Raw genomic sequence first — 27,928 nt, 5'->3', positions numbered from 1 at the left:
GAATAAGTAAAAACAATATTCATCTGGAAAAGTAAAAGGTCAAAAATCTCAAGAAAAATGATTAAAAAAAAAAGGTGAAAATGAAGGGGAAAATTTAGCAGTCTCACATCTTAAACTATACCACAGTGCAATTATTATCAAAACCATTTGGTAGTGATTAAAAGAGTTGAACAATGTAATATGTTAGTTAAACAATCCCTATAAATAATCAAACTTCATAGCATTTTGTAGAATAAATCACAGATTCTAACTCGTAACATAAGGACTTCCTATTTTATATGATCTGCTAAAAATAAAGTAAACTAAAACCTGGAAGGCAGTCTGGCAGAAATTAGGCTTAAACTATTAACTTAGGCATTTACCAATACATCATAATAAACTCTAAATGTGCATATGAACTGAATATTTTGTTATTAACAGAGGAGAAGGGAAATAACTTTTACTACTTCATATGGGATAAGGAATCCTAATCAATAAAAAGAATAGAGATGATCATAAAAGATAAAATGGAAATTTTTGATTATATAAAATTATGAAGCTTTTATATAATCAAAGTAAATATGTTTAGAATTTGAAGGGAAACAAGTAATTGGGAAGCAAATTATTTTCCTCCTTTCTTTGTTTTATTTTGTTTTGTTTTTTAGGCAATTGGGGTTAAGTGACTTGCCCAGGGTCACACAGCTAGTTAAGTGTCAAGTGTTTGGTCTGAGGCCAGATTTGAACTCAGGTCCTCCTGACTTCAGGGCTGTTGCTCAATCCACTGTACTACCTAGCTGCCCCCCCCCTTTATTTAATTTTTTAGGTTTTTTTTATTGTTTTTTTTAAATTTTTAAAGACAAATTTATTTATTTTTAGTTTTCAACATTTACTTCCACAAGATTTTGAGTTCCAAATTTTCACCCCATTTTGCCCCTCCCCCAACCCCAAGATGGCCTGCCTTCTGAATACCCTTTTCCCTAGTCTGCTCTCTCTTCTGTCTCTCCCCTCCTTGTCTTATCCCCTTCCCCTTCTATTTTCCTGTAGGGCAGGATAGACTTCTGTACCCCATTTCCTGTATTTCTTATTTCCCAGTTTCATGTGAAAACATTTTTTTTAAACACGTGTTCTTAAAACTTTGGGTTTCACATTTTCTCCCTTCCTCCCTCCCCACCCACCCTCATTGAAAAGGCAAGCAACTCAATATAGGTTATACATGTGCAGCTGTGCAAAACACTTCCATAGTAGATATGTTGTGAAAAACTAACTCTATTTCCCTTAATCCTATCCTGCCCCACCCCATTTATTCTATTCTTTCTTTTGACCCTGTCCCTCCTCAGAAGTATTTGCTTCTGATTACCTCCTTTTCCAATCTGCCCTCCTCTCTATCATCCCCCTGCTCTCTTGTCCCCTTCCCCCCCTAATTTCCTGTAGGGTAGGACAGATTTCCATACCCAATTGAATATGTATGTTATTACCTCCTTAGGCCAAATCCTATGAGAATAAAATTCACTCATTCCCTCTCACCTTCCCTCATTTCCCCTCCACTATAAAAGCCTTTTCTTTCCTGTTTTTTTGTGAGATAATTTACCCCATTCTACCTCTCCCTTTCTTCTTCTCCATGTATCATTCTCTCTCATCCCTTAATTTTATTCTCCAGATATGACCCCTTAATCTTCAGCTCACCCTGTACACTCTCTCTCTCTCTCTCTCTCTCTCTCCCTCCCTCCCTCTCTCTCTCTCTCTCTCTCTCTCTCTCTCTCTCTCTCTCTCTCTCTCTCTCTGTCCTTTTGCCATTTTGGTTAGGCTATTTTTTAAGGTGTTATTTTCTTCAGTATTTTTGGGGGTCTCCTTTAGCAAGCTGTTGACTTTTTTTCATGATTTTCTTGCATCACTCTCATTTCTTTTCCCAGTTTTTCCTCTACTTCTCTTACTTGCTTCTCAAAATCCCTTTTGAACTCTTCCAAGGCCTGGGACTCATTCGTATTTTTCTTGGAGGCTTTGGATGTAGGAGGTTTGACTTCGTTGTCTTCTTCTGGTTGTATGTTTTGATCTTCTTTGTTACCACAGTAAGATAATATAGGCTGACTCTTTTTGCGCTGCTAGCTCATGATCCCTGCCAATTACTTGAGTTTTAAACTCTTTGTTAAGGTAAGAGTCTGCTTCCAGTGTGGAGAATGTACTGTCCCAAGCTTCGGTGGTTTGTACAGCTGTTTTCAGAGATACTTGTAGGGACCTGTAAATTTTCAGTTCTTGCAAGGTGGTATGATAAGGGGCAAGGTGTTTACTCCTTTCCTGGCCTGTGCTGGGTCTATTAGTGACCACAAGCACTGCTTTCTGTCCTGGAACTGTGAGGAGGGTTTCCTCTCCACAGTCAGTACAAACTCCCCCATACCAGCTCTCTTCCTCGCCCCAGGACCGCTGCCCAGAACTGTGACCCAGATCCAAGCACAGGCAAAGCAAGAGATTCCTGCCTCAGCACTGGCAAAGATATCCCCCCAGTCTTCCTCTGATCAGCTACTTGATTCCCCCTCAGTCTGTGTGCCAGAAGCTCAGGACACAGTCACTGCCATGGGCCCTATACTCCATGCTCTGCACTCTGGAACTGGCTCTGAGACCTAGCTCCTCTCTCACCACAGAAACAGACTTTTCCCACTGATTTTCTAAGTTGTCTTTGGCGTTCGCAGATGGAGAGGTCAGGAAACCATCACAGCTGCCTGAGATTCAGTCCTCTGAGGCCTGCTGCAGGTTTGCTGCGGCCTGTGTGCCCACACCACACTGCACTCGTCTCTCCACCCAGCACCGTATACCTTTCTGATCAATCATCCAGTTTGTCTTGGGCTGGAAATTTGCTTCACTCTGTCTTTTTGTGGGTTCTGCTGCTTTAGAATTTGTTTAGAGCCATTTTTTATAGGTATTTGGAGGGATTTAGGGGAGAGCTCAAGCAAGTCACTGCTTTCACTCAGCCATCTTGGCTCTGCCTCCAAAGTTCTATTTTCCTCTTTTCTTAAAGCTCCGTATCTACCTCCTTCAACTCAGATGATCTGACCACTTCTTGTACTGAAATCTAGTCTACCTAACAGTTTCTCTCACTTTGTTATTGTTCAGTTGCATCTAACCCCACTTGGGGTTTTCTTAGCTAAGATCCTGCAGTAGTTTGCTATTTTCTTCTCCAGTTCATTTTACAGATGAGGAAACTGAGGCAAACAAAGTTAAGTAACTTGCCCAGGGTCACACAACTAGTAAATGTCTGAGGCTAGATTTGAACTCAGAAAGATGAATCTTCCTGGCTCCATGCCCCACACTCTATCCGCTGTGGCAACCTGCCTCTAATCCTTTGTGCTTCTATAGCTTCATCTCTCTTCTCTCATGTCTTGGAGCGAAACGTAGGCCTTGCCCTTGATGCTACTCCTTATCTTTTTCTGGGTCATTTTCCATTAGTTAGTTCTCTCTCTCCTGAGTCATCAATTTCTTTATTTTTCACTTGCTACTTTCACTCTGCCAATAAACACGATCAGTTTTCTCCTAACTAGGGAATTTTTAAAAAATCCTTTAATCCTGTAACTTCTTTGAGGTACTATTCTAATTCTCATCCCTTACACTGAACAAACTTCTTAAAAGATAGTCCACACTCAGTGCCCGAACATTCTCTCTTCACTTGGTATTCACGTAGTACTGGTCTTTGCAACTCCTTAGTACAGTTCTGCTTCATTACATCAGTGGATTTGTCTTCTCATCCATGTGAGTCCTTCCTCTAACAGTGCAGTTGATGTCTCATCTTAGTCTTCTCTTCCTGTGCAGTGCTTCTCTATGTCATTCCATAAATCCTCCACTGAGATATTATCCCATGCTGGAGCTCTTTCTCTGGGTCTTTCTACTAATGCAGCATTCAAGCTGTTCATCCTTTATTCTTCCCTCTCATAAGGTGGCTTCATTTTCTGGTCATGTATGTCCAAAATTACATCCCTTACGCTACTTTTTTTTAGTGCATTGTCATTGACAGTGTGCTGCAGCATCCTTAAACTCACTATTCACTGTAATTGTTTATCAAACAATACTATATGTTGTAGTTATCTTTGATGATGCCTTATCAACACCATAGACTTTGTGTTCAGTGAGGGCAAGGACTGAGACTTGTCTAAATTTTGTGTTGACTACAGTGCCTACCACCGTACTGTGCACAAAGTTGGTATTTAATACATTTTTGCTGAATAAATAAGAATTCATTTCCTTAGCCTTAAAGGCTGTATGTACTGTGTATGTATAAATTTGATCATATCACTCACAAAAAAAGTTCATGTGCCCACCCCATTCACTGCTAAATATAATTCTAACCCCTTTTCATTTTGTTCAGGAGCAATAAATTTAATTCAGATACACTTTACTGAATTATCATATTCTATTCCTTTTTGTATATTCTTTGTTCAAAAACAAAACAAAACTCACTGACTCTCATGTTCCATATTTTCCAATCTCTGCTATTATTTAGATAGCCCTCTCTCCTTTCCATTTATGTATCTTCCTCGTGAAACCATATCAATTTTTAGGACTTTGTTCAAGTAGCACCTTCTCCATGAAGTTTTCACTGATGCCCTGCTGCTAGAAATGATAGTTCCATCTTTGGAACCCTCATAGGACTTATTTTATACTTTTTCCATGCTCTAATTATTTTCCTTTTTATTATATAATTGTGTGCATGTATATTATCTCACCAACTATATTTTAAGCTACTTGAGTGTAGCAACTACACTTAAGTGTGGAGCATTATTTTCATCTCCTGGATTGCCTAGAATATTTTTCATAGAGTGAATTTGTGAATGAGTTCCAAAAACAAGGTTTGTGAATCCTAACTCTCTAAGATAGAAGCATATAGGTCTCTCAATTAACTCCCAAACTATTAAGATTTATGTATTACATTCCAGAAACAAAAATTCTCCAAGGAATTACAGTTTAACAATAATACAAAAATGATCTGGAAGTCTGCTGATAGGGGAGACTGAATTGACTTATACCCCCCAGGCATGACCCATTATAGTGCTGAACTTTTTCTCAGTTTTATTTCATTGGAAGTAGATGAGAGCTCCTTTTTAGCCAGTCATCACTAACTTAATAGTAGAAGGCATAAGAAAGCCTGATATTCTGAGGTGAATATCTCTAGTGGAGGAGTCATTATGTTATTAATGTCTTTCTTCATTCCATCTGGCCTGTTTCAGATCATTCTAATCTTGTCTTGGGTGGAAAAAATTTTTCCTCGTCAGTCTTTCTGACATACTGCATCTGTCAACATTCAGCAGCAACATTCATTCTCATTTCTGCTGTAATTTGCTGCTCCTCTCATATTGCTTTATTGAAACTTCTGTCCTTCCAATTTTTTTTCCTTTTCTTCTTTTTATACAGTTCTCTTAATGGATACATGGGGATAGGGCCTGGATTAGGGACTAAACCTGTGATTTCATTGATGTAGATAACTCCTAGATGAGGAGGATCTTTCTAACAATGCAGATCATTATTTTTTCCCCAATTTATTGTCTTGGAAAGGTGTCTATCACTCACTCACTCAATAAACATTTATTACTGCTATATGCCAGACACTGTGCTAAACCCTGGGAATACAAAAAAGAGGCCAAAAAAACCTGTCCTTGCCTTCATGGAGCTTACAGTATAATTAATGACAAAAACAACAATAATAAGGAGAAAGAAGAGAAGAAAGAGAAGAGGAAGAAGAGGAAAGGGAAAGAAAGAAAAGAAGGCTGAGAGGAAGAGAAGAAGGTGAAGATAAAAAAGACAAAGAAGAGAAGAAGGTGAAGATAAAAAAGACAAAGAAGAGGAAGAAGGTGAAGACAAAAAAGAAGACAAGAAGAGGAAGAGGAAGAAGATGAAAAAGAAGACAAAGAAAATGATGAAGATGAAGAAGGAGAAGGAGAAAGAAGAGGAGAAGGAGGAGGAGGAGGAAGAGGACAAGGACAATGATGATGACACCAACAACAGTTTAAATAAGTTGTTGAATGTCAAACAGCCAGGGTGTATGAGAGGAAGAACTGGAGACTAGGTCTTCCTGCTTAGATTAGCTCTGTATCCATTACAATGCAATATCTCTATCAAATTATTCCTTTAATAAGTATGTGATTCTTTATAATGGGTAGTTTATATGTCCTATTATTGCTTTTATTGCCAGAGATTGGGATTCAAAACCTTGCTTTAGGTCAAATATCCAAAGAAATTTGTTAACATTATCACATTTTAAAAAAAATTATTTAAATATTTATTTTTAGTTTTCAACATTCACTTCTACAAGAATTTGAATTCCATATTTTCTCCCAATCTCACCCCTTCCCCCACCCCAACACAAGTGTGCATTCTGAACACCACTTCCCCTAATCTGCCCTCCCTTCTGTCTCCACCCCCCCACCCCAGTTTCTCTAATCCCCTTCCCCTTCCATTCTCCTGTAGGGAAGGATAGATTTCTATGCTTCATTGCCTGTATATCTTATTTCCCAGTTGCATGTAAAAACAATTTTTAACATTTGTTTTTAAAACTTTGGGTTCCAAATTCTCTCCCTTCATCCCTCCCCCACCCTCACTGAGAAGTCAAGCAACTCGATACAGGTTATACATGTGTAGTCGTGCAAAACACTTCCATAGTAGTTATGTTATGAAAAATTAAGTATATTTCCCTACATCCTATTCCACTCCTGTTTATTCTCTCTTTTAACCTTGTCCCTCCTCAGAAGTGTTTGCTTCTGATTACCTCCTCCCCCAATATGCCCTCCCTTTTATCATCCCCCATCTTATCTCCTTCCCCCCTATTTTCCTGTAGGGTAAGATATATTTCCATACCCTGTTGAGTGTGTGTTATTCCCTCTTTAAACCAAATCTGATGAGAATAAGATTCACTCATTCCCTTTCACCTTCCACAACTTCCCCCTCCACCGTACAAGCTTTTTCTTGTGTGTTTTATGTGAGATAATTTACCCCATTCTACCTTTCCTTTTCTCCTTCTCCCGGTATAATCCTCTCTCACCTCTTAAGTTTATTTTTTAGATATCACACCTTAATCTTCAACTCACCCTATGCCCAATATCTATCTGTCTGCTGTCTATCTATCTATCTATCTATCTATCTATCTATCTATCTATCTATCTATATTTCTATCTATCCATCTATCCATATACTTTCTCTCCAACTGCTCTAATACTGATAAGGTCTCATGTGTTACAAATATCATCTTTCCATGCAGGAATGTAAACAGTTGAACTTTAATAAGTCCCTTATGATTTCTCTTTCCTGTTTACCTCTTCATGTTTCTCTTTAGTCTTGTATTTGAAAGTCAAATTTTCTATTCAGCTCTGGTCTTTACATCAAGAATGCTTGAAAGTTATCTATTTCACTGAATATCCATTTTCCTCCTGAAGGATTATACTAACTGTTGCATGGTTAGGTGATTCTTGGTTGTAATCCTCTCCTTTGTCCTCTGGAATATGATATTCCAAGCCCTCTGGTCCCTTAATGTAGAAGCTGCTAAAACTTGTGTTAACCTGATTGTGTTTCCACAATACTTGAATTGTTTCTTTCTGGCTGCGTGCAATATTTTCTCCTTGAACTGGGAAGACTGTAATTTGGCTAACATATTCCTAGGAGTTTTCCTTTGGGTGTCTGTTTCAGGAGTTGATCAGTGGATTGTTTCCATTTCTGTTTTCTCCTCTGCTCTAGAATACCAGGGTAGTTTTCCTTGATTATTTCTTGAAAGAAGATGGTGAGGCTCTTTCTTTTTTTTTTTTTTATCATGACTTTAAGTTAGTCCAGTAATTTTAAATTCTCTCTCCTGGATGTATTTTCCAGGTCAGTTGATTTTCCTATGAGATATTTCACACTGCCTTCTTTTTTTTTTTCCTCATTCTTTGGTTTTGTTTTACAATGTCTAGATTTCTTATAAAGTCACTAGCTCCCATTTGCTCCATTCTAATTTTTAAGGAAGTATTTTCTTTAGTGAGTTTTTAGACTTCCTTTTCCATTTGGCCAATTCTGATTTTGAAGGCATTCTTCTCATTGGCTTTTTGGACCTCTTTTGCCATTTGGGTTCATTTATTTTTTAAGATGTTATTTTCTTCAGTTTTTTGTTTGTTTGTTTTGGGTCTCCTTTAGCGAACTGTTGACTTGTTTTTCATGATTTTCTTGCATCATTTTCATTTCTCTTCCCAGTTTTTCCTCTATCTCACTTACTTGCTTCTCAAAATCCTTTTTGAGCTGTTCCATGGCCTGGGACTGATTCACATTTTTCTTGGAGGCTTTGGATGTAGGAGGTTTGACTTTGTTGTCTTCTGGTTGTATGTTTTGATCTTCTTTGTCACCAAAGTAAGATTCTATGATCTGTTTTGTTTTGTTTTGTTTTGTTTTTGCACAGTTTGCTCATGATCCCAGGCAATTACCTGAGTTTTAAACTCTGTTAAGGTAGGGCTCTGTTTCCATTGTGGAGCGCATACTGTCCTAAGCTTGGGGGTTTTGTGCAGCTGTACATTTTCAATTCTTCAGGGTGGTATGATCAAAGGCGAGGTATTTACTCCTTTCCTGGCCTGAGGTCTGGTCTACGATCGGCCACAAGCACTCTTTTCTACCTTGGAACTGTGAGAAGAATTCTCTCTCTACCACCCCTGCAAGCTTCGCCACACCAGTGCTCCTCCTTGCCCCAGGCCACCATCCAGAACTGTGACCCAGATCCAAGCATGGGCAAAATAAAAGAACCTGCCTCAGCACCAGCAAAGAGATCCTGGAAATCCCCCTCTGATCAGCTGCTTGATCATCCCTCTGTCTGTGGGCCAAGAGCTCCAGAAACAGCCGCAGCCCCAGGGCTGCACTAGGACCGGGTCTGGACCTAGCTCCTTTCTCACCTCAATTGATAGACCTTTCCTACTGACCTTCTAAGTTATCTGTGGCGTTTGTGGGTTGAGAAGTCTGGAAACCACCACAGCTGCCTGTGATCCAGTCCCCTGATTTGCGGAGGCCTGTTTTTTGCTGGTGTGTGCTCTTCTCCCAGCATAAGAGACCTTTCCTGCCAACCTTCCAGGTTGTGTTGGGCTGGAAATTTGTTTCATTTTGTCTTTGTGCAGGTTTTGCTTCTCTAGAATTTGTTTAGAGCCATTTTTACAGACATTTGTAGGGGTTTGGGGGAGAGCTCAAGCAAGTCACTGCTTTTACTCTGCCATCTTGGCTCCACCCACTCCGTATCTATCACATTCTTTCTATTTATACTCTATAGGCAAAGCATAGTATGTTAAGGATCAGTATAGGAAACAACTCTTACAGAAGACATTTCATGAGAAATTTCCCTATCATGAAGACATTATCTGGATCAGTTCTAAGATATAATCATCATTTTATTACATATGGGACTTTCTGTCTCATTATAAAAATGCTCTTTTTAATTATTGTTTTGCATAGAGCTCCATTAAATGACAAACATTAAAGAGGCATTGGAGGAAATGGCTTAATGCAATTTTTTCAAGAAATGCTGTGGTATTAAAGGTAATTGAGTATTGCTGCCTTGCCCTTTATTCCCTCATTTCTCCATAGATGCATGATCTGATCCAAATGCCACATATCTGTAGGAACTATTAAGGCTCAGGTGACAATATCACCCTGCAGACTTCAGGCTGTTGTCACCAGTTTGTGTTTGTTCTACTCCAATTGGTTCTTTTCTCTTTTGTATATTAGAGTGCCTGCTGCTCATTGTTTATAATCACTGCCATCAGTGTTATTGCCACTTCCTTTCATCTCAACTATTCTCTTTCCTTTTTTTTGCTCCACCATTGCCTACCTCTGACAGTGCTTTAATTTGTCATGATAATTTCTGTCATGTAGCATCTAGAACTGTGCGTGTTACTCCATATGTGATCTTGTAGCAGCCAAATACATTAGCACCATCTATGTTCTGGGTGCTGGGCCTCTCAAAGCAATTTAAAATTACCTTTGCTGTAGTTCATTTACCCATAATGAGTTTTCCATCTAATGATATGATAACATAGCCACATATGTCTATCTTGTCCATAAGGAGATTTTGAAAGATTTGTAAAACACTTTGCTGAAATTTTTGGCATACTATATTGATAACACTTCAATGATCTACCATTTATCATATTTATTAAAAAAAAAAAGGAAACAAAAACTTTTATGGAATTACCTGTCTAGATGAAGTTTCCTAGGTCTTACTGAATGCCACTTGCCTTCTGAAGTACTCACAGATATAACATTTTTTTTGTAGATACTCAAGAGTTGGCTAGCATTGTCTGAATACTTCCTTGCCATCTCTCCTTTTGCTGTACGTGAATAATGAGCTTATTATGTTGCACTTAAATGCCCAAACACTACATTTTGTTAAATTGGAGCAATTGGAAAAAATTAAATATGCATTTGTTTTCTTCAGATTCAACAGTCCATTATTGGTTTAAAGAATGTGCTTTCCATTTAACATGCAAAATAAGGAAAGGATAAAGTAGAAATATATTTTTTCAGACAGTCTTTCATAATATTGGGTAATAATATCACGTGTTCAAAAGTGGGGCATCTTAAATGTGAAGTATGAGTTTTCATAGAGACATTTCTCATACAGACATCTGTGAATCAATTTGGATACTCTTGTCTTAGGAATAATCAGAACTACAAGCTTCCCGTATTTTAAAGGGTCAAGTCAAAATCCCATTAAGTGAGTTCCATTATAATGGAAGTCTTCATATAAAAAAATATTTCTAAGCTCCAGCTGTCAGCAATATTTAATACAATGAAGATAATAGAAGACTTGCCCATGCCCATTTGAAGTTCATTGTATTGAAATCTACCCCTCAGTGATATTTCATTCATCAAATCAGAATAAGTTTCTCAAAAAGCTTGACGGCCTGTATTCTAGGTCTAAGATACCCTTGTTAAGTTACCCCCTTGAAATAGGGTGTCCTTTTGAGCCTCAGTATGTTGTTATTTGTTTTCCATATCTCTACTAGGATTATACAAAGGGTAGAAGAAGGAGAAACATTTAATACCACTAAATATTGTCATATATCTTCTGCACACAGAATATCGTACAAGGCACTGGAAGAGATACAAAGTTTAGTTGTCACAGCCCTTTTGTTCATAAAGCATGAGACATGTAAAGAGATAAATATAATACTGAATTGTGTATAATGAGCACATTAGTGAGATACAAGTAGAAATCTGTTACTAAATGGAGGTTTTGAGGAGCTTTCAAAAAATAAGTTGGGCCTTCAAATGTAGATAGAAATTAATTAGGTAAAGAGAGGGAGAGATAGAGAAAGAGATACAGAGAGAGATGGAGGAGGAATTTTAGGCTTAGGGAATAGCACGAAGAAAAATATGGAGAGGAAAATCAAAGGGTACATTTAAACAACAAATCCACTTTGCCATGAACTCAGAACAAGTGGAAGAACACAATAATGTAAAATCTAGTATGCTGTGGTAAAACACACACACACACACACACACACACACACACACACTCTATTTAGGGTCTGAGAAATGGGACTGCAATCTTGACTCTGTTTCCTACATCATGGATGATCTAGAAATAAATCATTTTTACTATCTATGGTTCTTAGTGTCTTCATCCATAAATAGAAGAATGGTGCTATATTAACCCTTAAGGTATTTCTAGATCCACATCTGAAATTACATATTATTTAAGACAGAAAAGGTAGGATTCTTTAAATTATAGATGGCTATGAAGGCCAGGCAGAGAAATCTTATTTTTTTTAGTTGATAATAAGTAGCTAGTGAAGTTTTTTGATCAAATGTTAAAAAAAACAAAAAAATGAGTCTTGAACCATTATGTGATAGAATGATGAAACTAGAAACACAGGGCCTGAGTTCAAATCCTAACTCTGCTTTATTGTGGTAAAATACTAAACCATGGTAAAATCACTTTAACCTGTGGACCTCAGTTTCCTCCTCTGTAAAACCAAGGAGTTGGACTCAGTGGCTTCTGAAATTCCTTGAAGCTCTAGCTCCATGATCCTAAAATATACCATTACTATAATGTGTGGTACAGTTTGTATGAGAACTTGTAAGGGTATACAGTGGTTCCAGAAAGACTTGTCAGGTGGTAGCTTGAGGTATATTCCAGTTCAGATAAATTGCACAAGTTTCAGAAGTCAGTGAAGATGTTAATAGAATTGTTGCAGTGAAGTAGAAGGTGGAACTGATGCAAAGGTGGGATGGCAAGAATCCATAGGTCTCGGTCACTAATTGGGAATTAAAAGTAATTACAGAAGATAGAGTCAATGATAATACTAAGGTTTTGGTTATGGAGATTGGATTTGTGCCAGTAACAAAAGTAATAAGGTTAAGAGGAAGTATAGGTTTTGATGGGGGTCATATTGGAGGGAGACACAGCAGTTCAGGGGAAGTAAGCATTTTATGTTGGAGATATTTATTTTTGAGATGCCAATAGATATATTAAAGACACGGTTCTAGAGTTTGGAATATAGCCTAAGAGTACAGATATAGATTTGGAAATGGATGCCATAACTTGGTGTTCTTCACCCTCCCCCCAAAAAAATCCATCCATCCATCCATCCATTTAACCTATTAAGCATCTACAATAAAGACTCTATGATGGTTCCTATTAGTAATGCAAAAAAACCCACAAAACCACAGTCTTTTCCCTCTTTGAACTTTCAGTATGGTGGGAGAAAACCCTAGCCAGTAATGAGATTCCTCAGGTGTCTAGTCAGTATAGTCAGAGTTGATTTTCTCTACCATCCAAATTTCAGAAGCAAACATTTAGACATTGAAAAATATTACTTTCAGCAGAACCAGTGTGAGGTTTTTCTTCCACCCTCCCACCTCTTTCTCCCCTCTCCTAGATCCCATTGAACAAGGACATATCATTGCCTTCATGGTCTTTCTCTTCCTGTGTTTAGTAATCCTCATAATGCTTTTTGGAAAGCAAATTTAGTTGCGAGTTCCTCAGTCTTGGATCCCTGTCACCCTACTCATACTTGGATATTTTTAGGAGAAATTTTGTAAATGTGTCATTTTTTAAATATGCCTCTTCAAAATAATTAATATTAGACGTACAGGTAATGTTGTTGAGTTGTTTGGGTTGTATTCTACTGTTCTTGACCCCTTTGGGGAGTTTTCCTGGCAAATACACTAGAGTGCTTTGCCATTTCCTTCTCTACCTCATTTTACAGATGAGAAACTGAGGCAAAAAGGGTTAACTTAAGATTTGTCCAGGATCACACAGGTTGTAAACATCTGAGGCTGGATTTGAACTCATGAAGATAAGGTTTCCTGATTTCAAGCCCAGAACTCTAATCATTGTGCCACCTAGCTGCCTATATTCATAACATATAAGCTATCAAACTCCTCCTCTGATGCCTCATTATTATTTAGAGGTAGCTTTATATTCTCAAAAGCTTTATATTCTCCAAGCATCACAGAGGGGCTTGCAGTATGGGCACAAAAACAGATTCTGTATCTGTCTTCCAAAGGCAAGTCTAGGGAAATATGGAGAGGCTTATTAAGGTCAGGGTTACCACCAGTTGATAGATTTTGGGGCAACAATTTATTAAACCATTTACCAGGTCCATAGAGGTTTCAACTGATGCCTATTTAGGACTAATTACAGATGTAAAATAAAGTCATAAACCTTTTAAAGATGATGTGTTGAATGTCACATAAAAGAGAATGATGTTCTGTATCATGAGTCACAGATGTTTCATCGCTGTGTCAATATTATCTATCCTGTTCTGTCACTTTTGGGCATCAAATAGTAATAGGCAGATTAGTTAATAAATGTCAATTTACAGCTGGTAAGAGAAGTTGAGGTGTCAGTCCCCTCTTTCCACATAACTTTGGGTGGATAGCATTCACCTTTAATTTTTGACAAGTGTCAGTGGTAAATTCACCATAGATACCATCCCATGCTTTATTAAAATAGCTTCCCTTATTGAAAAAAAATCGTTGTGGAAAATTAAATATTATGAAATACATGAAAGGTACGTGTGTCCAGATTGCACTAATGAAGTGAAACCCTATCTTTAGTCTTCCCCTCTCATTTTCTATGACTCACTGTTCAAAGACTTCCACCAATACCAAGCTCAACAGGGCGCTTAAAGGATCAAATGACAGCCATGGCTTTCTGTCTCCTTGTGTCCATGGATTGAAATCAGAGGCTTTTGTTCTTGTATTCTTTTTACTTTGTTGTGTTTTCATAACATTAAGTGCAGCATGTGAACTCCTAGAATCATTTGAAACAGCTGCTTCACAGTTTTGAACTTTTAAACTCCTTTCAAGCTTTTTCCAGAACAAAAACACACATCTTTACTAAACAAGAAATGACTGTTTACAACTCCAGTTATGGATGTTCTGAGTTTGCTCGTGTAGCTTTGATCAGCATCATTGCATGTTTTCATGCTCCCAGTTGCCCTTTTTACTAAGTACAATTTGCCAATGCTCATTTACCTTCCTTTGTAGCTATAAGAATTCATTCCCATTTTACAGATGGAAAAAAAGGCACAGAGAAAACTGTAGGTCATAGGACTGGAAATGTGAATAAAAATGGACATGCAACCCAGTCTTTTCATCTTTGTCTAGAAGTCCATATGATAATATGATATATCACCTTGTTTATTAAATGAATCTCACAAAGCATTTATTAAATGTCAATTTCAATTCAATAAACATTTATTAAGCACCTACTCTGTGCCACATACTACTAAGTGCTAGAGATCAAGAAAAAGACAGTTCCTGCACTCAAGGATCTTATAATCTAAAGGAGGCAGATATCACCAAAAAAAAAAAAAGGAGCTGGAAAGTGGGGATAAAGGAGATGGGGGAAGACACAAATGGGGTGATAGAAGGCATAGTGAATGGGACATCTCATTCCATGGAGTTGAAACCAGGCAGAGTTACAATGGAAAGTGGAATGAACTGAAAGTCCAATTCCTGGCTTCTATAAAGGAAAGCTTTCAGAGGAATTAAGCCTCGAGAGGAGGCTCAGGGAGGTTAACATGGTGATAAGATTAGATGCAAATATCTTGGAAGTTTATCTCTTTGTATCAGTTTTCCCTCTTCATTCTCCTTGAAACTTTCAGACTGTTCCTTAGACTTTTTTTTTTGCTAGATCTTTATCTGTGTCATGCCCTCTGTGGGTGTCCCCTAAGTTTCCATCTTCTTTTTCTTCTTTATAGTCTCTCACTTGATGATTTTAGCCCCTATGAGTTTGTCATCTCAGTGCTAATTTCCAGATCTATGTATTCACCACTAGTTTTTCCCCTGATCTCCAGTCTTAAATCACCAACTTTCTCTTGAAAATTTCCAATTGAATGTTCCATAAACATCTCAAGCTCAACATATCCCAAATAGAACTTGTTATCTTTTCCCCAAACCTACCCCTATTCCAAAATTTCCTGTTACTCCTACAAGTACCACTATCTTTTCAGTCACCCAAGTTCATAACATTAATATAATTTTCAATTTCCTCACTCTCACTCACCTAATGTAACCAGTTGCCAAATTTTTCTGTTTCTACTTCCAAATAATATAAATATGTATCTGTATGTGTGTCTGTGTGTTTGGACATAGCTGACTAGAACTAGATAAATAGACATATGGACATAGTTACATATGTAGAGATACATAGATTTAGATAGATATATCTATATAGAGAGAGTTGCATAGATCTTTCAACATATTAAATAGATAGATGATAGATAGATAGATAGATAGATGATAGATAGACAGATAGATGTCTCACCTTCCTTCTATTCTCACATCTACCTTCCTAGTTTAGTCCCTTATGTCCTTTTACCTGTACTATTGTAATACTCTTCTAATTGGTCTCCCTCCTTCAATGCTTTCCCCATTCCAATTCATCTTCCACTCAAGTGCCAATGTGATTTTCTTAAAAGCTGGTCTAATTATACTGCCCCCCAACTCTCCCACCCTATCATGTCACACTACATTCCTCAAATTTGAGTGGTTCCCATTTAGCTATGGGATAAAACTCTTTGGCATTTAAGAATCTTCACAACATGACTTTCTTTAGTCTTCTTGTGTGTTACTCCCCTCCACACACTCTACCAGCAGGCATAAGACTTGTGTGTTCATCAAATATGGCACTACATTGAATAACTCTATGCCTGTTCATTGGATGCCCCCAACTCCCACTCCCATGCCTAGAATGTTCTCCCTTCTCACCTCTGACTTTCTTCAGCTCAAATGGGAATCTTCTATAGAATGCCTTTTATAGTTCTCTGTTACCCATAACTCAGCCCCTGCCTCAGCTAATGCTGATGTCCTAAGATTTTCTTCTATCTACTTTGTTTATATATTCTTTGTAGCCACTTATGTTCATATTTTCTCCTCTTTTAGAATGTAAACATCTTGGGGACAGGGACTGTTATGGCTTCCCCCCCCCTTGTACCTTCAATCTTTAATATAGTGCTTTATACACATTAAGCATTTGATAAAAGATTGTTGTTTGATTGCCAATAAATATATATGGGATTACACTTCTAATTGAGAACACCATGTGTAAGTGTAAATTGGTGCTTGCTTTTTTTTCTTCCCACATAATTTCGTTGCTTTTCCATGTCATGGTTAAGAGTCTTGTCTGCCCCTTTCCTATGAAAAAATGCCAGACCAGTTGTTTGCAACATATGGAAATCACTCTGTCCTCCTGAGGAGCAAGGTGACCAGATGTGCAAAATTCTGTGTTCAATTGTTCAAGTTTGTTTCTTTGACAGTGTAAGCATACTGAATCAATTTTTTTTGGTATCCTAGAATGTTGAAGACATTTTCTAGTTAAAAATTGTACTTATAAGGAGTGAATATAGGAACACTTGGTAGAAATAATGTAAAAATTATGTTTTATGTATTATATTAACATCTATCCCAAAGAAATCTGGCATGCAGATTTTGAAAAACCACAATAATACAGACAATGTGAAAACAATTGTGAAACCATGAATTGCTGGAGTTACCCATATTAATTGAAGTGGAAAGACTAAGTCATGTATGGACTTGAAATACCAATTTCCATGTCATTTTCTTATAGGCATTTATGGTTCATGAGAGATACATTTAAATTTCAAAGTGATTTAATATAAAATACTATATGTTGCCCCAGACTGAGATAAAACAGAGTTCTGTTTCCATCTTTGCAATTTATATGTAACAACCGAGAGAGAGAGAGAGAGAGAGAGAGAGAGAGAGAGAGAGAGAGAGAGAGACAGAGACAAAGAGAGAGAGAGAGAGAGAGAGAGAGATACAGAGAGAGAGAGACAGAGAGACAGAGAGAGAGAGAGAGAGAGAGAGAGAGAGAGAGAGAGAGAGAGAGAGACAGAGAGACAGAGAGAGAGACAAAGAATTGAGAAGGCTATGATCCCTCTCCTTACTTAGGTGGTATAGAACAATTTGTGCTGTTGTGTTCATAATAAGTGTATATTATTTCACTGTGCATTATTTATATGATGTTACTGTAGCAGGTGTAGAACATTAGGTTCATTTCCATAAAGTCAATGGTAGAGAAGTAAAAATAAAAATAGATCAAGGATTATATGAGCTAAGAATATATGAAATTTCTTTCAAGCTATGCTGGAACTTCTTTACCATTATTACCAGGCCCTTTCCCTTTCAGCCATCATACCGGTAGGTTTGTTGGTGCCCACAAAGGCACTCTGATTTGGTAAAGGAAGCTCAAAGGCAAGATCAGTTGGTGATCAGTGTTGCCCACAATTAAAATAAATCTGTACTTGGCAGACATCTTATGGCTATAATCATTGCTTTTCTGTACTGCTACATGTGGTTGGGAAGGAGGTAAGGGGTACTAGAAAACGAGTCACAATATTTACTTGAATCCAAAAACCATAGGTGTACCACAAACCATTTAATAATAAGTGCTCAGGGGATGGAGGTCAAAGTGTACATGGGATTATTGCTATCATCAACATCAATGACTTTCTTTTGTGTTGAATCACTCTCAGAACCTTGGCTAGCTTCCATCTACAATGGTGCCACAGAAACTAGAACTCAGATTACTTTTTAGACCTCAAAAAAAAGACATTCTTCATCTACCAAGTTCTTTTTTTCTTGATTTCTCCTTGAATAGGTATGGTTAACTGTATTTTCAGAACTTAGGGTGGCACAATATATAAAGAAAAGGCCTTCAAACCACAATGACCTGGGTTCAAGTCCCTCTTCTGACACTTATTGAGTGTGTGACCCTGGGCAGGTGACTTCATTATCTAGTATTCTACACAACTTTTTAAAGTTGCAAAATTTAAAAAAGTTTTTACATAAAACCAATGCAACCTAGATTAGAAGGAAAGCAGAAAGCTAGGACACAGTTTTTATTGGAGACAGTAAGTGGCTCTGACAAAGGTCTCATATCTCACATATCTGGAAAACCGAGTCAAATTCACAAGAATATAATTCATGCCCCAGTTGATAAATAACAAAAGGATATGAACAAGTAATTTTCAGATGAAGAAATCAAAGCTATTTATGGACATATGAAAAAATGCTCTAAATCACTATTTACTAGAGAGACACAAATTAAAAAACTCTGAGGTGCCACCTCACACCTCTCAGATTTGCTAATATGATGGAAAAGGAAAATGATAAATGTTGGAGAGGAAGTGGGAAAATTGGGACACTAATGCACCTTTGGTGGAGTTGTGAACTGATCCAAGAATTCTGGAGAGCAATTTGGAACTACGCCAAAAGGGCTATAAAACTATGCATACCCTTTGATCCAGCAATATTAGTACTATGTCCGTATATTTTTTTTTAAAAAGGAAAAGGACCCTATTTGTACAAAAATATTTGTAGCAGCTCTTTTAATGGTAGCAAAGAATTGGAAACTGAGAGGATGCTCCTCATTTAGGGAATGGCTGAGCAACTTGTGGTATATGATTGTAATAGAATGCTGTTGTGCTATAAGAAATGAGGGGAATAGGATGATTTCAGAAAAAACCTGGAAAGACTTACACAACATTATGCAAAGTGAAGTGAGCAGAAGAAAAAGGACATTGTACAAAGTAACAGTAATATTGTACGATGATCAGCTGTTTACCATTTAGCTATTCTTAGCAATACAATTATCCAAGACAATTCCAAAGGACTTTTGCTAAAAATAATATCCACAGATATTATAGAAAAGACTGATAGAATCTGAATGCATATTGAAGTGTGCCATTTTCACTGTATTTTTCATATGTATATATATATATATATATATGTATGTGTATATATATATATATATATATATATATATATATATATATATATATACATTCTTTTTTGGTTTGTGTCTTTCACAACAAGACTAATATAGAAACATGTTTTGTGATTGCACATATATAATCTATATTAAATTGCTTACTGTTTCAGGGCGGGTAATGAAGAGGGAGGCAGGGAGAGAATGTGGAACTTAAAATTATTAAAAATTGAATGTTAAAAATTGCCTTTACATGTAACTGGGAAAAAGAAAATATTATTATTATTTTAAAAAATAGACTGTAATTTGCAGAGAAAGTGGTGACCTACATTGCTAGGAGGAATTTTCTCACCTTGGAGTTCCTTACACCAATGAAATTTTCTGTCTAGTTACCATCCTCATGTATCTTCTTTAGGAGACTCTTCAGTGTTTCAGGGCTCGATGTGATCAAAACAATATCCACTGAAAACAGGAACATCAGAAGGATCTTTATTTGGTGTGTGTGTTTAATGGGCAAAAAATAAGCCAAGATTGTTCTTATATTCTCTGCCCCACTTCTGTTAATTATGACTATAAAAAGATATGGTCTGATGTAGAATTTTGTTTTTTATAAAAACCTACTTATTTCTATTTCATGCCTTCGTAAAGGAGTCCCTTATTATTCATGTAGTTTCTCCTCTTAAAGATTTTGTAGCATTGGCAAAGAAAGCATATGTCAGCATGGCTAGTGATGTTTTCTTGTTTACTTTCTTGATTTGATTAGTAATTACAGCCATGATTTTTCCCCAAAACATTTTGTACCATACCCCTTTTCAGAAATCTTGAGAAGTAGTTCTTCAGCACCTCAAATATTATATGACCCGAGTCACAAACTTCTTTTGGATGCCTTTGTTCTAGCCCATCATCTTTTAATATCTGTTTATTCTACTACTTTACAAGGTATACTGGAGACTATGATGTTAGAGCTGAAACATCTTGTTGGATCTACTCTCACTGAGGGAAGAAAGACGTCAAAGAAGAAAAAAATACAAATGCTGCATTTGTGCAAACTAAATTTTATGTAGCCAATAAGGGGAAAATCAAATAAAAAAAGAAAGATAATTTCCTTCAAATTATAAGTTTATGTCTGCTATAACATTATATCAGCTGTAGTATTCAACAGACTTGCTTAGAGAATAAGATCCCAGGGTTAATTGGTTGAAATAGGCCGTATTTGGGTTCCTTTTTAGAAAGGAGTCCTCACAATAGAAACAAATTTGATAATGTTTATAGGTACCCCAATGTTGAATTTATAACATGCATTTGAAGTACATGATTAGTGAGACTAATTAAGGGAGATAGAAAATGTGAATTTCAGAATATTCCCCTATATTACCAGTTGCACCACTCATGTCAAATGGCACAAGAGTTGAAGTTATATGAACTAAAAATGCAATTATATTCTTTTTCAATACTTCCACAATCTGCAATTTCATTTTAATGGATGCTTCCTCAACACATAAAGATTGTAACACCCTCTATGCTTTAATGTTGTTGTTATTTGTTCATTTCAGTCATGCCTGAATCTTTGTGACCCTATTTGGGGTTTTCTCAGCAAAGATACTGGAGTGGTTTGCCATTTTCTTCTCTAGCTCATTTTACAGATGAGGAAACTGAAGGAACCAGGGTAAAATGACTTGCCCAGGGTCACACAAATGTGATCATACAAGTGTCTGAGGCCCAAGTTGAACTCAGGTAGATAAGTATTCCTGACTCCAGGCCTGGCACTCTATCCACTGCACCACCTAGCTATCCCCTCTACACTTTAAGAGTCTTCTGGAAATGTTGTGTCTTAAGCTATGTGACCTAGTCAACTATCACTCCCTAACCATAACCAGGCTGCTTTCATGAGTACAAATGTATATAGACTATCGTTAACCTCAACTCATATTCTTTCTAGCTTTCAGTAGAGATACTGAAGAGGTTTGGAGAAACCGTAGGAAACTGGAGGATCTAGCTAAAGGAAATGATAAAAAATTTCAAGGTAGTTTAATCACTCAGTGCATCCATCTGTTTGATACATATGTGTTAGCATGTATCATGCAATATTATATAGAGCAATATAAAAGGGAAACCTTAAGATAGATACTTTAAAAGATTATAGTGGTGACTTTTTAAAAACAATTGTTATCCCCGATGATATATTTTACTTGTTCATTCTTTTAGGTGAAGACAGATGACAGAGTTGTCAAAATGGACCTTGGTTTGCTCTTCCTAAGACTACACAAAATGGATGCAGGAACCTATTTTTGTCAGACTGTGGAGCACAGTTTTGTCCATACAGTCCGCAAAATCACCTTGGAAGTGGTAGAAGAGGAACGAGTCGAAGAGATGTTTAACAAAGACTATGAAGAAGAGGTTCCCCATAAAATGCCGTGTCCTGTCCAGAGCAGCATCCCACAAGGGTCAAAGCCATGGTACAAAGAGTTCTTGCAATTGATTGGCTATAGCAACTTCCAGCGAGTGGAAGAGTACTGTGAAAAAGTGTGGTGCACAGATAAAAAGAGGAAAAAGCTTAAAATGTCCCCCTCCAAATGGAAGTATTCCACCCCGCAGGAAAAGAAGCTTCGGGCCAAATCTGACCACTATCGCCTACCCAGGCATGCACTGGACTTCTGATGGGGTGAAACCATTGGCTGACTTTTTGAAGAATTTTTATTTGGACTTCTGAGATTTAAAAGACTAGATTTGATTTCTTTGTGGCAGAGGAAATAAGTACTATAAGAAAGAAGGGACTGAAACAAAGTGTTATGGTAAATTATACTTAATTCTTTTTAACTGGTTAGAGGTTATATAAAGCTAACTAGTTGTGTCTAAATGTCATTTTATTGCTTACATGGTTTTCGACTATATTTATCAAAAAGTTACCTTGTTGTAATCTTTGTAATTGTTTGGCTGATTATTCATGCCCAACTACTCTTTTTTCCTCACGTATTATTAGAATATTTAAGGAAATTCAAAGGAATTAAGAATTAGGAGGCAGGAGATGGGAAGACAACATAGCTAATCCCTCTGCTTTTTCAAACTTCTGCTTTGCTTTTGAAACTGAACAATGATCAAGGGACATTCATTTTTTCATGTGGACAGTTGGTAATTTTTGTTGTAATAGTTAAGCCATGAGTTTGCTCTGAGGACCACTGTGATTTTTGTAAATGAGAAGAGAAATGTATTCAGCCCCAGGGGTACACCCCTTTATAAAACATTTATGGGACCAGCTTCATATTCTATTATTACAGCTGACACTATCCCTTCCAGTTACACTCAGGTGGGAAAGAATGAGGCTAATAGAACTTCCCTATTAGATGCTGAAGCAAAACATTAAGTTGGACTATGAGTTATGGTTGGAACAAATGTTTGCTTTAACAGCTGGAAGATTTATATGCCTGGCTTCTCAAGGTAAAAAAAACAAAAACAAAAACCGGCATATGCTTATAGCAGCATATGTGTGTCCATATGTATCTATATATGCATATGTGTATATATATGTTCATTCATAGGTATGGATGTGTTTCTGTGTGTATACAAGTGTATATTTGCAAGTGTGTGTGTGTGTTTATCTGTCTATCTGTACATTTTTCCCTGAAGAAATCTTTGGGCTATATTTGCCTAAAGAAAGTTTGGTAAGTTGATGTATATTATGTTTATCATCAAAATTAATTAATAAAAAAACACTCTTATAAGACCCCACTCATAGTTTCACATGTGGATAATTCAATTAAAAGTAGTTTATTAGTCCACCAAATAAGAAAAGACAAAAAGGTATGAACAAACAAAAACTTACTAAATTTTCACTCTTTTAAAGCTTCTAATTAAAAAGAAGTCATTTCAGCAACACATAAACTTATTTTATAAAGAAAATAATTACAGTATTTTATATCTGAATAAATTTGCTATAAAGAGGTAGAGAGAAAATTGCTTTTAGAACATTTTTATTTTTCTCTCATAAAACACAACAGAAGCTTTGATTTTTGGTAATAGTCAGTTTACTTTCTCTACCTTTTCCTTTTGCATTTTGCATTTTATAATCCTGTATTTTTGAAGCATCCTTTATTCTAAATTGCAAAATTTTAATCTGAGGTAATTAGTGAAATATTTAAATAAAATATAAAACAAGTCAGCAATGATAAAGCAGAAAGTTGAAACACTGAAAAAGAAACGTTTTGAGTTTTTTTTCCTTTTAACTTTATCTAATACCCATCTCATAGAATCACAAAGGTGTAGTGGATAGAAAGCTGGGCTAGAATACATAAGACCTGGTTTTGATTGCTGTCCCAGATATATCATGGCTGTGAGATTATAGGCAAATCATTTAACCTCTCTGTGCCCCAAGCAACTTCTGAGACTAAATTACAGAAGAGATAAGAGATCTGCATTGGTAAAGGGAAGTTCCTCACGAGAAACTTCCTAGATTTGTGAAATCCTAAATCACATCCAAAAACAATAACAACCTCCCTCACCTTCTATTACTCTTCAGATATAAGCCACCTGCGAGAGAAGTTGAATTACAGATTACCCGTAGTAGTTAAATATTCATGGTGGTTTCAATTGCAGGCTGTAGTTAAAATAAAACATACGGTTAGTTTTATTACTGTTAATATCCATGCTAGTGTGTCTTTCCCCCCAGCATTGAAATAATAAAAAAAGGACCTGATGTAAATGAAATTAGTGTTTTCCAAAATTAAGCTTGTTATTTACCCAAGAATCCACTGGGGGTCATTGCTGCCCTCTAGGATGCAACTGAAAGCACTCCAGTTTGGAAATTATGAAAAAACTGGCTCTCTCAAAGACAGAAAAAAAGGAAAGGGAAGAAAAAGCTGCCCAACTGGGAAAAAATGAGGTAAGGCATTCAAATAGTGGGAGTTAAGTGAAGTTAAGATTTTTAGCGTGCTTGTCACGAAAACAAAATATAGGAAAGAACAAATCAGTTCAAAAGAATATTATTTCAAAAAATAAAAAGTGAAAATAGACATTTCTCTTGTACTGCTACAAACAAATGAGGAAAATCACATAACTAATTTCCTGTTATTTGAATTTCAGAAGTACATATCATCAGCTCTGGACATGTTTGTTTATAAATCTCCTAAAATGTCATTTTGATCTGTAACCATATTTAAGTAATTACAGTGAGAACACTAAGAAAAATACATGCTTCCGTGTTTGGGGTTGGGGTGCTAACAGTTTTAAAGACATCATATCAAATGTAGATGGTAGCAGTAAACTGGCTAATTATCTAGATAACTAAAGCTTCAAAGTAGATTTTCTTTTTTTCGGTGAGGCAATTGGAGTTAAGTGACTTGCCCAGAGTCACACAGCTAGACAGTATTATGTGTCTGAGGCTGGATTTGAACTCAGGTCCTCCTGACTTCAGGGCTGGTGCTCTATCCACTGTGCCACCTAGCCGCCCCCAAAGTAGATTTTTTTAAATGCTGAAATATAATCATCAAATTCACCAGATAAGTACCCCTAGAACATGAGGGAAATAATGTATTCCATTTTGGAATTCATTCCTTTTGCAGAGCTGTCTCGTTTGGTGAATGAGTGGGCTGCAAACAAAATTAGCCCATTTTATATAGCTGATCCCAGATCCTTGGAATTGCTACATGTCTCTTCCAACTGTCTTTCCTACCTATCTTAATAGGCATCCTCCATTCTTGCACCTAATGTTCCTCTCTCTTTTCACCCACATCTCTAGGCACAAAACCCAAATCAGTTTTATCATTGTTACTAGAAACAATATCTTAGTGTAATGCCCTATGCATCAACTTAATATTCCTGGTAACTCTCATACACTCTCTTTCCAGATGACCACCCTCCAACATGTGTCATCTCCATCCCTTCAGTACAATAGAAGTTCCTTGAGGACAAGGTGTGTTTTTTTTTTATTTGGATCTCCAGTGATTAGTACAGTGTCTAGTATAGTGTTAAGTGCTTATTAAACAGTTCACTCATGAATTTCATTATGAATGCCAAATCTCACCTTCTGTTTTGTAGTCAGAAGCAGCAGGAGAAAAAAAAGAAAATGATCAATGTTAAGAATATTTTAATGGACAGGTACAGAAAAATAAACAGAATTAATCAGAAAATAATTTTATATAAAATCATAAAATATATTCAGAATAATTCAACATAACAAAGTAGACATATTAATGAGAAGAATGTCAATAGGAAACAATTGGGCGAGGAAATCTGAGGCCTCAACTAGAGAATTTAGGGTGATAGTGATAGGTATAGAGACCATACTTTGTTTTCATTGATGTATGATGTGCCCAAAAAGGAAAACTCCCCTACCAATTCAGATCAGCACCTTCTCTTGTAGTCTTAGAAAGTTGTCTAGCTAGGGTACTGAAAGGTTAAGAGATTTATGCAATGCCTCACAGCTATTATGTATCAGAGTGAAGATTTGCATCTAGATTTACCTGGCTCTAACACCAGGTGTCAATCCACCATCTACATTAACCCTCTAAAGGAGGACACTTATAAATCTATGTAGATAGAAAACTCTCTCTTTTTCTCAATATAGCATAGTACCTCCAAAAACATTATGGAATGCATTGGCCACCTAAAAAACCATTATGGAAGGGTAGTATGCTAATAATCCAAACAAAATCTCCTTAACTATATTGGTGGGCTCTTTCAGTATGTGTGTTTTTGTGTTTGGAAATGTGTAGTGTGTAGCAATTGTGGAACATAGGAACAGATGGTTAAATGATGTGAAAGAAAAAAGTAAGGAGAAGAAAAGAAGTCCTTGAATGCTGATTCTCCAAGAGACAAATAAGTATATCTATGCTTTATAAAAAAATCTGTTTTCCTGTCATTATCTTTTAGATAATATACAAGTAAATACAAGAGTTGGTCAATGTTCTCTGAAGTTCAAAAAATCACCTGTGAAATGCTCAAGCTAGGCAAAGTAGAAATGACTTAAGATCAGTGCTTGCCTTGTGTTCAGGGGAATGCCTAACACCATACAGGGATGGAGGAGATAAGATCCCTCTCTTCCATAGTTTCTCTAGACATAGGTTTGATGAAAGGAAGGCCATTCTCCACAGACATAGACAGCCAGAGCAACTGCTGAGAAAGAGTTACTTCAAAGCCAGCATAACCATAGCCTTCCTAGAAGGACAGGAAGCCAGGCATCTGTATGACTCTTCTCTATACTTGGGCTACGTGTCTTCTAGGTAGAGCATGGCTAGGTGGAACATAAGAGCAGAATGAGTGTCTACAGAAAACTGTAAGAGAATGAGGCCATCCTCCATCGTTAGCTTGGCAAGAAGAAAAAAATTCTCAGAGGACAATCATTGTTACTTGGCTCTTCAGTGTTGTGGAACGAATATTGACCTGGAGAGTTGAGACCCCCTAGTCTTAGCCCTGCCACTAACTTCTTTTATGACCTTAGACAAATCATTTAATTTACCTGGGTCTTAGTTCCCTCATCTGTAAAATGTAGGGATTTCTAGTTTTTCCAAATATAAGAATTCCTCTTTTTCTGTTTTTAACTGGAGAACTGGTGGCTTACTGATAAATGCTTCCTAATTTGGGGAAACAGTATTATACAATACATAGGTCTGAGTATTAATAAATTCCTTTTAAAATAAAGAATCTTCTTTATTGGCTTATTTGTAAGAATTACATATATATGGATACATACACATTTGTATCTGTGTATATTTACATATTATATAATATAAGATTTTTCTATTTTTAATTTCAGCTAAAGTCCAGGATTATACTTCTGAGTATTCAGTATTTGTTGTATCAGTGTGTGGGTTTGTAAATCTTAGTGGTGATTATGCACATTTGTAAAACCTGTAAAAAAAAACACAATCCAATAATGTAGCAGTGTTAGGCATGGAACAAATACAGAACACAGTTGTTGTCTGGGAAAAAATGAATTAAATTGTCTCAGCTCCGTATGTGGCATGGTAAATAAATCAGAAAACATGTACTTAATTGTTTGCAGTTACTAGCATTTCCCAGAAGAAAATGCTATAATTAAGATAGCAATAAGAATTCAGTTTTTTCCTCTTTCCTACAATGGGGTACCATGTTGTAGTATTTAAAAAAAAATAGTGCTTCATTTTTCAGGTCAACAGCTGTTTGATTTGAGTCAACTATGAATAATAGACTTTCTCCACTGACACTTTTGTTGTAGTATTATTTAAAATGTTTTGTTTTGCTTTGTTTTATTCCCTTGGGTGTATAGGCTTATATTTTTTATTTACATTATGACTTGGATTCTTATATTTGTGCTTCAAGTGGCCTAGTTATGTGACAGATTACTTCATTGGTACGTTTTATTTTGTGTAGCATCTTTTTTTTTTTTTTTGCTTGGCTGGATCTGTAACGGCATGTGCTCTAGTATTTATTTTTCCTGATTAGGAAAAGCTATGAGGCTTATTATCATCTGGTGACAAAGCTGCAGAGATCACTGATATGAGTCACTTCATAGAATAAATATGACATCAATCTATCATTAGATTCTGCATACCTTGTCTATAGCATTGAAGTGCCATGTTTTAATTTAGCTCACCTTAGATGAAAAAAAAATAAATGTTTGCTCAACCTGACTTGTCATGTGCAAATTTAATATTTGAAAAGGTCTTCATATTGCCAATCTAACTTACTTTCAGTGTAACCTGTGGACTGAATATCAACATGTGACACTAGACTGGAGCTAATTTTCTGTCA

General features: G+C 36.5%; 1 protein-coding gene across 1 annotated transcript in view; it reads left to right on the top strand.

Moving 5' to 3' along the window:
• SEMA3E (semaphorin 3E) overlaps positions 1-27,153 on the top strand; it is a 345,931-nt gene extending 318,778 nt beyond the window's left edge. The window contains exon 17 of the mRNA XM_020999789.2: positions 21,410-27,153. Within this exon, the coding sequence (XP_020855448.1) occupies positions 21,410-21,862 (453 nt within the window). The 3' untranslated portion in view covers positions 21,863-27,153. The remainder of the gene's footprint in view (positions 1-21,409) is intronic.
• The last annotated feature ends 775 nt before the right edge of the window (positions 27,154-27,928 follow it).

The sequence above is a fragment of the Phascolarctos cinereus genome, unplaced genomic scaffold, assembly GCF_003287225.1.
Source record: "Phascolarctos cinereus isolate Bilbo 61053 unplaced genomic scaffold, phaCin_HiC Scaffold_1;HRSCAF=81, whole genome shotgun sequence".
NCBI lineage: Eukaryota > Metazoa > Chordata > Mammalia > Diprotodontia > Phascolarctidae > Phascolarctos > Phascolarctos cinereus.
This window is presented reverse-complemented; position numbering and strand designations above follow the sequence as displayed.